At 45.2% G+C, this 14,652-nt stretch overlaps 1 protein-coding gene across 2 annotated transcripts in view; it reads left to right on the top strand.

The window, feature by feature from the left end:
• PIK3R4 (phosphoinositide-3-kinase regulatory subunit 4) overlaps positions 1-14,652 on the top strand; it is a 188,811-nt gene that overhangs the window by 53,556 nt on the left and 120,603 nt on the right. For both annotated transcript variants that reach the window (XM_085630648.1, XM_085630647.1), the window contains one exon: positions 2,990-3,124. In XM_085630648.1, the coding sequence (XP_085486774.1) occupies positions 2,990-3,124 (135 nt within the window). The remainder of the gene's footprint in view (positions 1-2,989; positions 3,125-14,652) is intronic.

Raw genomic sequence — 14,652 nt, 5'->3', positions numbered from 1 at the left:
TCGGACAACCGGGCAGGAAGACGACGGTGGGGAACCGTATCGAATGCGGCAGAGAGGTCCAGTAAAACCAGGGCCGCTCTGCCGCCGGAGTCACGGCATTCCCTAATCGCCTCCGTCATCTCGACCAGGGAAGTCTCTGTACTGTACGACACCCTGAAACCGGATTGAGACGGATTACAAGTCTGTAAGCCCTTTGAATATTGAGCGAAGTAGTAGCAGGTAAATCCAGGAGCCTGGGCAAGAAGGATGAAAAGAAGGTGGTGGGATTGGAGCATTCAATGTTTTCAGGAAGTCCATAAAGTCTGAGGTTGTTTCTACGATTCCTGTTTTCCAAGTCTTCTGCTTGCTTTTTAAGAAGAGTCACTTCAGACTGCAGAGATGAGATGCGTGAGCATGAAGATTCTAGAGACTCTGTTCGATGTTCCACAATGAGCACTCGTGACTTCAAAGAAGACCATTAATCGTAGAAAATTTTTAATGTTTTATTGGTTTCCTCTATGACGGGTTTTAGAGCTCGGATCTCTTCAAGAATAACCTCCATGGATGATGGGGAGGATTTTTCAGGAGAAGGAGGATTTGTTTGGGGTCTTTTGGTAGAGATTGCAGGTAGTTTACTAGAGAACTGTGCTTTTGAAATGGTGCCTGAAGAAATAGGTTTTTGAGAGGGGAGGTCTTCCATTTCAGTGCCGTTAGGATTTGAGTCGGAATCTCAACATGTAGAAACTTTAGAAACTTTAGAGGACGCAGCAAGCTTAAGATACCTCAACCTCCCCATAAAAGGTGCGATGAAGTGCAGTGAATGGCCTTAAAACACTTCTGAGCGATAGATGAAATCCGTAAAAAAACTATCAGTAAAATAAGTAACACTAGCTGCAGGCTGTAAAATCCAGAAAGACTCCTTTAGTAGTATGCAGTATGAGACAACAAGTCAGGAAAAACCATCATGGAAATAGTGAATATCACCTCATAGAGAAAACTAGGCAGGAGGGAAAATGATGGCTGCTCTGTGACAAGGTACAGAAAGAAAAACGATTTCCATATTAGATTCCAATATTAGATTAGGAAAGTTCCAACATTCATAAGAGGAGAAGCCTAAGTGTGACAGGCATAACAACCCTCTTACTTGAAGGAACAAAATAAGAATAAAGTCAATGTGAAAAAGACACCAACCATGATATCTTTAGCAACATGTAGAATATAGCTAGAGATTGGAGCCTTTAACACTGCCCAAACTAAAGCAGAGGAAAAAACGGCAATACAAAACAGCACACGCGCGTTTCCTGAGGCGTCATGCAGGGAATCTCCTCAGTGCGAAAAAACAAAATGGCGGCCGCATAAATAATGGAGCCGCTCCGCATCGCGCAATGAAGAAAATGCAGCTTACGGGATGTTCAGAAGAATGAAAATCGCCTCCATGCATGCTGCCTCTCTTCATGAGGTTAGACCTTCACCTTGGAGTCCGCATGGGAGCTGGTTGCTGCGCTAAGTCCGCCGATACATACCGCTCACCCAGCAGAGTCAGGGACCCACCACCATCTTATCCGGGCGCTAGCCACGCCCCCCTAATTCCTCGATTTGTATTGTTCTGTGGTTTTACCTGATGATGCTCTCCCAGTCCGCACATGTTCACAGAATTATTTTATTTCCCACCATGATTCACTGTTCAAATGTACTTAAATCGCTGTACTCCTTGCTCCTAAATCTGCCTTTGCCTTTGGGGCATCTCCCTAAATAGTGGTGGAAAGATGTGATAAATTAAGCTATCTAAATGTGTACAGTAAGATTGAATCCCAAAGTTATCATCACCCTAGTAGCACCTTGTTTAAATTCTCCTGGCCCATTCACCATCAAAAAATAATCAACAAGATCATGGATTGCACGTATGGGAGGGCATAGTGAAAAAACAAGATTTTAGCATTGCAGTAATTTGATAATAGTTCAGTGGAGTTTATCCAGATCAACCAGCTTTAGAACAATTATGAGCAGTAAATGATGAAAAAGCAGGAAATAAAGGTTTACTGGTTTGCTTATCACTGCGGACCTGTCGAAGGTTAGCCTCCAGCATGGTGGAAATTAAATTCAAGCTGATATTTTCCACTCAGTCTGACCCTTCACTTCCAACAACTTTTATCATTGCCTGCAAATCATAGTTTACCCCTGGGTCTTTCATTGGCAGCAGCATGCTATGAGTAGTTCAAATGTATCGGAGCACCAGAGGTTGCATGCATGTTGACGTGGGCCTACTTCTGCTGCATGTGCCCCTGTTTGGAAGTTGAGTGGTAGACAGTTGAGCAGACCTGAAACAATCACTCTTTGGTTTTTCCATCTCTTGCCTTAGTGTTGTATATAATCATTGGTGCACTTTGGTCCTCAGTCCTATAGTAAACTCAGCTTCACTGTCAGCTTAAACTTGATAAAATACAAAAAAGATTTCAGCCCAGGGCATCTTCGGCAGCTTGGAATGCTGTCTTGAAGGAGACATAAGGTTGCAGTTTGTCTCTGGCTTTGAGAGACGGATATTACACTGATTATGTCAGGAGCTTAGGATACACTTTCAACGATGTTGAAATGAAAGCACCATGTGTGTACCGATGGTAAGCAACTTTGGAGTAATCTACAACTCCATTCCTGACTACAAAGGATAGATGTGCACTCTCGCATTGCTGTTGGGGAGGAGGTTATGATGCAGTGAAGGATCTGTAGACTATCGATGAGGATTGATTCTATAGCTTCATTCCTACCGTTCATTTGTTTAAAGTGGTAAGAGATATAAGTAAGTGGTACCTTTCCTGTTGCAATGCTGATTAAACCACTTCAGGGACTGTGAGTGTCCGCAAAATAAGACTGAAAGCATGAAACTGTTTTCATTAAAATGTGTTAGACCAAGTGAGGAAATTATTCTGACGGGAACAATGAAGAAAAAAATACTGCAATGCCTGTGATTATGAACAATTTACCTGTTTCTTATATTGTTTTTTTTCTTTTTCAGAAAACATAGCCATGCTTGCGGAAACTGCACTTAGATTTTTAGAACTAGTGCAGTTAAAAAACCTTAGCATGGAAAATGATCCAGGCAGTGAAGAAATGGACGAGGTCTCACTCCTCAGTGGAAACTACGACACAGGTATTCTTGTCAAAGCATTTGATTTATTATGCTGGCTCGATCAAGCTGTACTTTCCATTGGAAATTTCATAATTATGTTGTTGTATATAAATTTGACCGTTTTTGATCAAGGTCTACCAAAATGTGAATGGTTGTCATTTGTGGATCCGGAAGCTGAGTAACATTGGTCATGGATTTAATATAGTTAAAGTCTCTTTCGGGTCGTTGAACCCTTTTTATCACCACTGGCTCTTCCAGAGAATACATAAAAATTAAAATAGATCAAAATTGTCCAGATCAAATGTCAACAACTTTGGCGCTAATCTAGAACCCATTTAGTACATGGGTGAGCTTCAGCAGTATGAAAAAATAACCTTTACATTTAAGAGAAAAAGAGTGAATGAGTTCTGGACGAAACGATAATTTAGATGTGCACAGAATAAAGGAAGTCAAGTTCAGACAATATCAATTAAATATGACATGCTCAGTTTGGTCCATTGACTGAACAAAGGTATATCTAGACAACCAGATATGCAGTGGCAACCGGCATGGCTCGCGGGTGGCGAGGTGGGCAGGCTTGGGGGAGGTGTGAAGTGGTCGCACGGGGGAATATAAAAATAAATTCATAAACTTACCTTGCCACCGGGTCCTGCATCTCTGCTCCTGCTCTCCTCGTGGAATGCGAGGAACAGGATGCACAGCAGCCCCCACTGACCAATCACAACGCTGCATTGCAGCTTTGTGATTGGTATGCACCCAGACTCCCCTGACCAATAACAATGCTGCAATGCATTGACGTGATTGAGCGTCGAACCAGGACGCTCCATACCTACCAGGGAATGGGGGCCTGTGCATGTTCTTCAAGCAGGCTGTAATGCAGCCTGCATGGAGAATGGGGAAAGTGCGCATGACTGGATAGGGTGGCCCGATGACTGTTTAGTCATTGCTCACTTAGGAGAGGGCAAACCACTACTCCCCTGCCTTGCTCCGAGAGCAGAGCAGCCCCGCCCACCCGCCCACAAAGCAGCACGATGCATAAAATGATAATAATGCGAAGTTATCATTATTTTATGTTTCTACTACGCACTGCGTAAAAGCAGTGAGGCACGCTCCTCCTCCATAGCTGAGGAGCCGCCACTGTAGATATGCACATGTAGGAAAGTAGCCATTTTTAGGTCTCGCCTACGCAGTGCGCATGCACTGCATAGGAGACCTTTAGCCGTCGTGCAGCTCTTTTTACAAAGCACATACTCGTGTCGGCATACGCCTTGCGGGAGTGCGCAGTGGCGCGCCACAAGCTCGAGTATGTGCTTTGAAAAAGAGCAGACTGCTCTCTCCAGCGCGCGCCCTCTCTCTCTCCCGCTGCAGCGCGAGGCGCGCGCGCTTGTTCACTCTTGAGGCTCAAACGTCATAGAGGTCTCGATGCCAACGTGTACATTTTGCAACCAAGACAGATTCGTGGCATACTTAGGCGCCTTTATTCCAAATCTAGTACTGGCCTCTCTGCCTCGTAACTGTGTTGCCTGACAAAGACTAGTTTAGGAAGTCCGAGAAATAATAACTTACACTAGGCAGCCTACACAGATGATGACGTGGTGAGGAGTACAGCTTTAGCAGAGGACAGATGTTGATTTATAGATGTATTTGCACAAAGTAACAAAAAGTGTGAGATGCGAAATACGCAACAAGCTTGCAGGACGCCTCTTGGAAACCTGTTCTCCCCATAGATACCAACACTATCATTTAACTGCCAAGTTAATCATGCAAGATTCCATTTGTTTTCCCAAAGGAACAGCCCTGCCCCTTCCAGTCTGAACAGAGCGTGCAGCGGCTGTGCACTGGCCTGGGTATGAGGGTAATGCCGCGGTCAGAGCTGGCCGCGGCAGGCATGCTCACAAGAACTCCTCTGTTTCTGCTGCTGCATCACTAATGCTGGCGGCACAGCTGAGCTAAGGTTGGACAGCACATCTTCTCACGCCAGCTGTGTCTGCAATGCAAATGACCTCGCCGCGTGCTCTGAGGATAATCTCCCAGCACATTTATATTCATTCCATATACTTGCAGCATGTTCGATGTTAAAGGTTGTCCCTCGCTTACATTTACCTTTTCATTTTATCATTTAAAATGTTGGCCTGCAATAGAAAAGTTATCGGACTTTAATGTTAGGAAGCAGCTATTTCTGCAGTCATTTGCATAACCCTCACACTGTTGAAAGAATGAAATGACTTCAGTTAAAAGGCCTTTTGTGGTCGGTCTAAACTCGGCTGACTTAAAACAGTCTTTGTGTTACCACACACACAGATCTTTACATTCCGTACTTCATTTACATTTATTAAAAAATGATAACCAAGAAAAAAATCAGATTTTTTTTTTTAAGGGGATGTTGGTCCTGGTCATTTAGCATTTATTGTGTAGGCGATTGTGAATCATTGTAGGGTTAAGTCTTAACTTATGAAACCTTCTACACAACATAAATATGGTGAAAAAGAAAACCGCCATGGGTTTAAGTAAATTTGGAAGCTTATGAAATAATAGCTGCGACAAGGGGCTGGGTTACTCACAGGGTTACTCACAGGGTGCACTTTCTCTGTTAGCGCCGCGGCACACCTTACTGAAAGTGCACCGGGCTCAACCAGGGAAAGTATGCCCTGTCATGGCGAATGCTCCTCCAGACAGCTTCTTTGCCTTTGCACCTGTGTCCATAATACTGCACAAGAGCAGAGGCAAAGAGATTCCCTATTTTGTGTGGTGACTCGTCCTCGTGCAAATGAGGGAACAACCTCTTGCGATACCCGAGTACATGTGCGCCAGTGCTTTTATTACAGAAGGGGCTGCACAATTGTCTGCGGCCCCTTCTGTACTGCCAAAGTGCCCTGGAGACGCACAAAGTGGGTGCACACGACCGTTGCTTCCCAGGATAGGGTGTATTGACTAATACAGCCCTCGATGCTTTCCTTTTCCCCATCCAGCTAGCCATCTAGTGGACAGATTGAAAGCAACTTCTGTTGAATCGTCGTTAAGGCAGTGCAGCCACCACTGTTCATGCTTTTGTACAATACAGAACAAAGAGATAATTTTGGGGGCATTACTGATGAATTAGTTAACCTTTATTTTGAATTTATATAATTTCTTGAATAATTATATCCAGTAACCTTAGCTATTTTTTTATTCAACTGTTCATTCTTTAAATTTAAATTAAATCAATCCTATTAGTTTTTTCCTTGCCAACTAGTCTCATGATGCTGATTGCCAAAACCCTTTTTCTAATCACATTTAAGAGCGGATAGCCACTCGCGAGGGAGCTCTGACTAAGTTCATTATTTGTTAAAACTTGCGCATTTATAGAATCTCGTAGCACAGCCCACAGGGAGCTGTCACCACTTAAATATCATGTCAGAGAAGGACACACTCTCTTTCACAGAGGAGCATATACAGAATTTAATGTCCACTCCCTATCTTTTCTCTACAATTTCTTTGAGTACCACAGCCAAGCAACAAAATGAATATGATAAACGTATACGCTTGCGGAAAAAACATATTAGGACTGAATTACATGGCTACTTTCTACTAGAACACTTTAAAAGCAGGTACCATTCCCTGGGGCTTGCAGGTTAAAAACGTCCCAGTTATTTTTACAGACCCTGAATACAACAAGCATTTGCAATGCAATAGGGCTTGCATTTACAGGAGTTTAAGCTATTGGCATTGTAAATGACAATGCCTTTTACTTATGCTTTAAAAACGAAAACAAAAATAAAAGGCATTGTCATTTGCAATGTCAATAGCTCAAACTCGCATAAATGCAAGACCTGTTGCATTGCAAATGCTTGTATTACTGTACGTTTGAAGACATTATGTAGGCTAAAAGGGAAAAAACAGCGATAGCAAAGCAATTACCTCTCTTTAACTGTCACTCACATCCCGTCGCATGTAGCACACGTAAGCAGCTGAATGGCTTCGTGAAGCTCACATCACAAACCGAAGCTGTTAGACATCTCGTTTTACCAACCTCTGAAGGATAAAAGTCCAAGAGGGCCATGCTAAGATTTAGACTGAAACCTCTGCACCAGCTCAGCAGGTTACCTTAACCTCCTGAGCTATCCTGAATCAATTGAAAGATCCCCAGGCCCTGAGGTTTTAGTTAAAACAAACTATTTTAATAAATTAGCGGGGCGCTCTTACAAAAACACGCACTTTAATGTGCTCTGTTTTAACAAAGAGGTTGTCGTCTGTTGCCGTGCTCGTCTAGGAAATTAAATAAAAGAAATAAGAAGAGGGTATAACTCAGTATCTTTCCAGGACTAGGATAAGAAGCTTTAGTTTACCCTCTTTTCCCCAGAAAAAAATGTGTGCCACGCGGCGCTGAGTCAAATAAGGCTGCATGTTCTTTGTACAACATAAAAAACTCCATCTACTGAAAATTTAAATGGACATTCCTAATTAACACTCTGAAATGTAATGTTAAAATTGCTTATGAGGTGTGCTTATTTAGGCTACTGTTTGCAATAATACTGTTTCAAAATTGTGTAACTGTATAAAACACAAACAGCATTTAGTTAGCGCTTTTTGCTACATGATTCATACCAGCTCCGTGTCAAGTAAATTTCCCCACTATTTGGTTGCGTTGACAGTGGCTGGTCTGTGGTTCCCTAGCACAATTACCTTGTGGGTTAAATATGAGTGGTTCATTGTGTGGGGGCTTTTTCTGGGATGCGCAGGTATCGGAAATTAATCCAGCAGATAATGGGAAGCCAGCTTGAGTTTGTGCAGAGAGGGTGTAATGTGAGCCCATAGGCTAAAGGCTGTTGAGAGTCTTGTGGCTGCATCTTGAACTCAATCATTGCAGGTAAGGCAGCCTTGTCTATATTCTGAAGAATAGTTAATCTCATATTTAAAGGCAGGGGAGGACAACATTTTGGAGAGTTCTTTTAAAGCGGTTGGGAGAGAAAAGGGGAATGAACTGCGATCATAATATTTTTTTCTTTTTCATGGTCTGCTTGACAGCGCAGCTATCACCATACAATAATGTGAGCAACTTTGGAGAGGGGTTTTGGCTCCATCCACATGTTGGGAGGCAAAAGTACATGGCCTGCCCTGTTCCCGTCACAAAGTGACGCGGGCACAAAACACATGATGACCCTTGGGCAGGAACTTTACACATTTCACTCCATATATTAAAACTCCGTTGTCAACAGGTTGCAAGACATGCTTTCCTGCAACATTCAATGTGCCATGCATGCTTTTACTTTCCAATCAGCCCGGTAAAATGGTGGCCGCTTCTTTGTAAGGGAATAGGTCTCGCATTTACAAGAGTTTGGCCTATTGGCATTGTAAATGAAAATGCTTTTTATCTATGTGTTAATTATAAAAACACATAAATAAAAGGTATTGTCATTTACAATGCCAATAGCTTAAACTGATAAATCCGAGACCTATTGCATTGCAAATGCTTGTTTTTTATAGGGATTCGGCCTCGAACGTCTGTGAAGAATGAGCGGTAGGATTTAAAGTAATTTCTGTTATTTTGCGTTATTTCAGGAACGCCACAGTCCTAGGCAGCTTATGGGATACAGCAAAGCAGACCACGTGACAAATTAGTAATTTTATATTTTTTTTTTTGTAACGGTGTGAGGTAGAACATAAGACTAAACCGATAGTGTTGAAAGGAAAAGCACTACGTAGGAAGGGCAGACAAAATAACGGATTATCTTTGTGCTTTACCTTTGCGAAGGTGATGGTGTCTAGAGGCACGGCTCCCTTGGTATGCAGACCATCGCTACTTTTCAAACATAGCGCAAATAAAAGTAGCGCGAGAGCCGCAGTGGCACCTCTGCCTGACGCAGCCATGGCGAGAATGGATCACATTAGCGGATCGATGCCTGCGGAGTGGGAGGATGGGCAGCACGCGTGTATCCTGGCTGAGCTTTCAGCACCACTAATGCAGCGCAAGTTAGTGCCAAACATTAAACATTAAACTTAATTACCAGAAATATTAATACTGTTAAGAAAACCGCGATAAGCTAGTTTTGTAATATGAAATAACAGACACGTCATTTACACATTTTATTTTCGTACTATACGTAACCAAATGGCTGATATAAAAACATACTTTATACAGAAATTGATACTGTAATTACTTACTGGAAATTTCCAGATTTTTTTCATTAATTGAACATTTTATAGCATACGAGAACAAGTATTTTCAATTCGATCAAAGACACTGAGGATGCCTTATCTTCTTTGCTTTATTTGAAAAACAGTCTTGTAACATAACCATAGAGAAATAAATGTACAGACGGTCACTGACCACAGTACCCAAGATACATGGAGAACAAGCACTGAAATACAAGCGCGGCCCCGCGGCCGCGAAAGTTAATTGTGAGAGGGGGAGCAGGAGGTGAGCCCGCGAGTGGTGTGCCCGCGCTGGGGAAGTCAGTCTGCTCTTTTCCGAAGCACATACTCTTGCTTGTGGCGCGCCCCTGCGCGCTGCCGCAAGGTGTATGCCGCCACAAGCACGAGTATGTGATTAGAAAAAAGCAGTACGACGGCTAAAGGTCTCCTATGCAGCGCATGCGCGCTACGTAGGCGAGACCGAAAAAGGGCTTCAGCTGCATTAGCACGAAATGCAGCCGTGACTTGATGGTCAACACAATAGAAACAGCACAACGCATTTGCAAAAAACAAGCAAATTAGCTCGAAGAACACATCTAGGCAATTATGGATATCCTCTCTCCTCTTTTTTATCTTTCTATCGCTTGCACCCTACTATTTTATTTCCCCTTGTTCTTTCTCTCTATCTTTCTCTTCTTTTTATCTCCCATTTTCCTTCTCTAGTTCCTCCTCCTTTCTACTCCCTCTTTATTTGTCTTTCCTTTTCTCTACTGCACTCTCTGTTCTTTTTCTCTCTTCTCTTCCTCTACCTCTCTTCCTCTACCTCTTTATCCACCTGCTTTGCTCAGTCTTCTTCTCCTTTCCTCTAGCTGGACCGTGAATCTTTCAGTCTTCTCTACATCTCTATAGATAGGTGCTGCGTGTGTGTGCGTGTATGCTAATAGTGTGCAGTATATCAATGTTGTCCCGTACTCCTCTCTATTTCAGCGCAAGTTTCTGTTTGTGCCTGTGTTAGATAGATAGATAGATAGATAGATAGATAAATACTACTATCTATCTATCTATCTATCTATCTATCCATCTATCTATCTATCTATCTATCTATCTATCTATCTATGGTTTTTAGTACTTAAAAATGGCAGTCAACAAACAAGCATTGGCATAACCAATAGGTCTCACCTTTGGGACCTTATAAGTGTTTAGCCATGCAAAAGTTGATGATGTTGCACCGAGAATATTGTGCTACATAACTAAATACTGATAAGGCCCCAAAGGCGAGACCTATTGGCTATGCCAATGCTTGTTGAAATGGCCATCCTCACTTTTTTGCCTGATAGCAGTTGTGATTTCGACTGTAAATGCAAATGTATCCTGCTAACCAGGTGCCCAGTGCCAGAGTTCTTTCCCAAAACTGTACAATTGTTCCCCCAATTGGCAAAACCGTTAGCGCCCTCTGTAAGTCCCTAGTAAATGTTATCCCTGGTACCTAGGGCCTGAGGTACTAAAGAGAGTCCCTAAGGGCAGTAGCACGAATTGTGCCAACCTAGGGGACCCCTCACCAAGCACATGCAGGGTTGTTATGGCACGCTGCATGTCTTGGTGCAGACAAAATTGAAAACGCGATATGTCACACATCCCTGATCACAAATCGTTTGTTTTTTCCATACATACCTGTATGCCATGTCCCCTTACACTGCATGCAATATTTGTAAGACACCCCTACAGCCGGCCTGACAGCCCTATGACGGGGTGCTGAATATTACATGTGAGGGCATACCTGCATGAGCAGCTATGCCCCTGTGCTGGCCAGTCCTATTACTACCAGTACAAGTGACCAGGGACAGGGAAGCCATTTTTAAACATGTGCTGGGCACTGGTGAAAACAAGTTCCCCACCACATGATGACTTCACAGAAGATAGGGATGTTTGGTATCAAAGAGCTCATATTGATAAACCCACACTGATTCCAGTGATGGATTTACAAATACATGCACCCAGAGGGCACCTTAGAGGTACCGTCTGAAAACCTATCCGGCTCTGGTGTGCTCACTGACTGGTTTCTGCCTGCCTTCCTCGTGTGACACTGTTATTACCTCCTATGGTGAGAGCCTTTTGCAAGCTTTAAAGAGCTGCTGTCTTTGAAATGTGAATCTGGCTTCCCCTTCACAGGAAAGGAAGCCAACCCTCTTTGTCCAGAGCCCCTTTGGCACCTGGACAGGCAGGAAAATGATCTAGTCAGGTAGGCATGCCATCCCCAGCCTAGTACCACACCTAAGGTGGGTTAAACTGAGGTGGACACGACTTTTCAGAAGTAGCCATCTTTGTGTTGGCATACTAAGGAATTCTGGGATAGGTTAATGCCCACTTTCCACAGGAAGTAGTCATATAGGGGACGTAGTGACCCCACTGGTAAGTAGCCCATTGGCTCCTACCCTACAATCCCCTGACACCCCTAAATGCAGTATTTAAGGGAGCCCCTGGCACCAGAAGAGGAGATCCTTAAGAAAGAAGACTGACGAGAAGAGTTGCACAGCAAGAACAGAAGTCCCAGCAACTGCCTGTTGACTTCACTTGCATCAAAAAGCAACTTGTCCTGCAGCTTATGAGTCCCCAAAACCTAGGAGACCTGCCAGCCTTCGCACAGGAACCAAGACCTCCTGATGGACAGCGGAACTGTCTCCTGCATCCTGCAGACAGCAAAAGAATTACCAAGAGGACTCCTGTCCCGCCGAAACCTGCCACCGCCATGGGAGTGCCCAGACGTGGGTCCCTTGCTCACTGTGCCACTGGATTCAAGCTAGCCTGGCTGAAGAAGTGTGGCATACCCTGAAACCGGTCCCAGGATGCTTGTTTCCTGTCCAGGGAGGACCTGGCCTTGCAGTTCGGTCTGGACTATTCCCATGGGGCACAGGGGTACAAAAGGGGGTGGTGATGGACGGAGCATCAGAACCAATCAAACACTCACACCCAGTCAACAGATCTGGGTTTAATCCATCTCCGTTCTTTAGCGCACTCTGCCACCCCAGTTCAGACATGGCCATATGCAAATCAGTCTGACCCTGTGCCTCATGGAAACAGTCCAGCCCGAACTGCCAAGCCATGCCTTCCCTGGACCGGACACAAGCTTCCTAGGACCGGTTTCTGGAATTTCAGCCGTCTTCAGCCAGGCTTGCTTGAATCCAGTGGCAAAGTGAGCAAGCGACTCACGTCTGAGCATACCCTGCCAACTTATGGCGAACAAAGCGGTACAAAAGGGGGTGGTGATGGACGGAGCATCAGAACCAATCAAACACTCACACCCAGTCAACAGATCTGGGTTTAATCCATCACCGTTCTTTAGCCCACTCTGCCACCCCAGTTCAGACATGGCCATATGCAAATCAGTCTAACCCTGTGCCTCATGGGAACAGTCCAGCCCGAACTGCCAAGCCATGCCTTCCCTGGACCGGACACAAGCTTCCTAGGACCGGTTTCTGGAATTTCAGCCGTCTTCAGCCAGGCTTGCTTGAATCCAGTGGCAAAGTGAGCAAGGGACTCACGTCTGAGCATACCCTGCCAACTTATGGCGAACAAAGCGGTACAAAAGGGGGTGGTGATGGACGGAGCATCAGAACCAATCAAACACTCACACCCAGTCAACAGATCTGGGTTTAATCCATCACCGTTCTTTAGCCCACTCTGCCACCCCAGTTCAGACATGGCCATATGCAAATCAGTCTGACCCTGTGCCTCATGGGAACAGTCCAGCCCGAACTGCCAAGCCATGCCTTCCCTGGACCGGAAACAAGCTTCCTAGGACCGGTTTCTGGAATTTCAGCCGTCTTCAGCCAGGCTAGCTTGAATCCAGTGGCAAAGTGAGCAAGGGACTCACGTCTGAGCATACCCTGCCAACTTATGGCGAACAAAGCGGTACAAAAGGGGGTGGTGATGGACGGAGCATCAGAACCAATCAAACACTCACACCCAGTCAACAGATCCTATCTGGCTCTGGTGTGCTCACTGAATGGTTTCTGCCTGCCTTCCTCGTGTGACACTGTTATTACCTCCTATGGTGAGAGCCTTTTGCAAGCTTTAAAGAGCTGCTGTCTTTGAAATGTGAATCTGGCTTCCCCTTCACAGGAAATGAAGCCAACCCTCTTTGTCCAGAGCCCCTTTGGCACCTGGACAGGCAGGAAAATCATCTAGTTAGGTAGGCATGCCATCCCCAGCCTAGTACCACACCTAAGGTGGGTTAAACTGAGGTGGACACGACTTTTCAGAAGTAGCCATCTTTGTGTTGGCATACTAAGGAATTCTGGGATAGGTTAATGCCCACTTTCCACAGGAAGTAGTCATATAGGGGACGTAGTGACCCCACAGGTAAGTAGCCCATTGGCTACTACCCTACAATCCCCTGACACCCCTAAATGCAGTATTTAAGGGAGCCCCTGGCACCAGAAGAGGAGATCCTTAAGAAAGAAGACTGATGAGAAGAGTTGCACAGCAAGAACAGAAGTCCCAGCAACTGCCTGCTGACTTCACCTGCATCAAAAAGCAACTTGTCCTGCAGCTTATGAGTCCCCAAAACCTAGGAGACCTGCCAGCCTTCGCACAGGAACCAAGACCTCCTGATGGACAGCGGAACTGTCTCCTGCATCCTGCAGACAGCAAAAGAATTACCAAGAGGACTCCTGTCCCGCCGAAACCTGCCACCGCCATGGGAGTGCCCAGACGTGGGTCCCTTGCTCACTGTGCCACTGGATTCAAGCTAGCCTGGCTGAAGAAGTGTGGCATACCCTGAAACCGGTCCCAGGATGCTTGTTTCCTGTCCAGGGAGGACCTGGCCTTGCAGTTCGGTCTGGACTATTCCCATGGGGCACAGGGGTACAAAAGGGGGTGGTGATGGACGGAGCATCAGAACCCATCAAACACTCACACCCAGTCAACAGATCTGGGTTTAATCCATCACCGTTCTTTAGCCCACTCTGCCACCCCAGTTCAGACATGGCCATATGCAAATCAGTCTGACCCTGTGCCTCATGGAAACAGTCCAGCCCGAACTGCCAAGCCATGCCTTCCCTGGACCGGAAACAAGCTTCCTAGGACCGGTTTCTGGAATTTCAGCCGTCTTCAGCCAGGCTTGCTTGAATCCAGTGGCAAAGTGAGCAAGCGACTCACGTCTGAGCATACCCTGCCAACTTATGGCGAACAAAGCGGTACAAAAGGGGGTGGTGATGGACGGAGCATCAGAACCAATCAAACACTCACACCCAGTCAACAGATCTGGGTTTAATCCATCACCGTTCTTTAGCCCACTCTGCCACCCCAGTTCAGACATGGCCATATGCAAATCAGTCTGACCCTGTGCGTCATGGGAACAGTCCAGCCCGAACTGCCAAGCCATGCCTTCCCTGGACCGGACACAAGCTTCCTAGGACCGGTTTCTGGAATTTCAGCCG

This window comes from Triturus cristatus, chromosome 10 (assembly GCF_964204655.1).
Source record: "Triturus cristatus chromosome 10, aTriCri1.1, whole genome shotgun sequence".
Taxonomy (NCBI): domain Eukaryota; kingdom Metazoa; phylum Chordata; class Amphibia; order Caudata; family Salamandridae; genus Triturus; species Triturus cristatus.
Note: the sequence above shows the minus strand (reverse complement) of the source record. Positions and strands in the feature narration are given on the sequence as shown.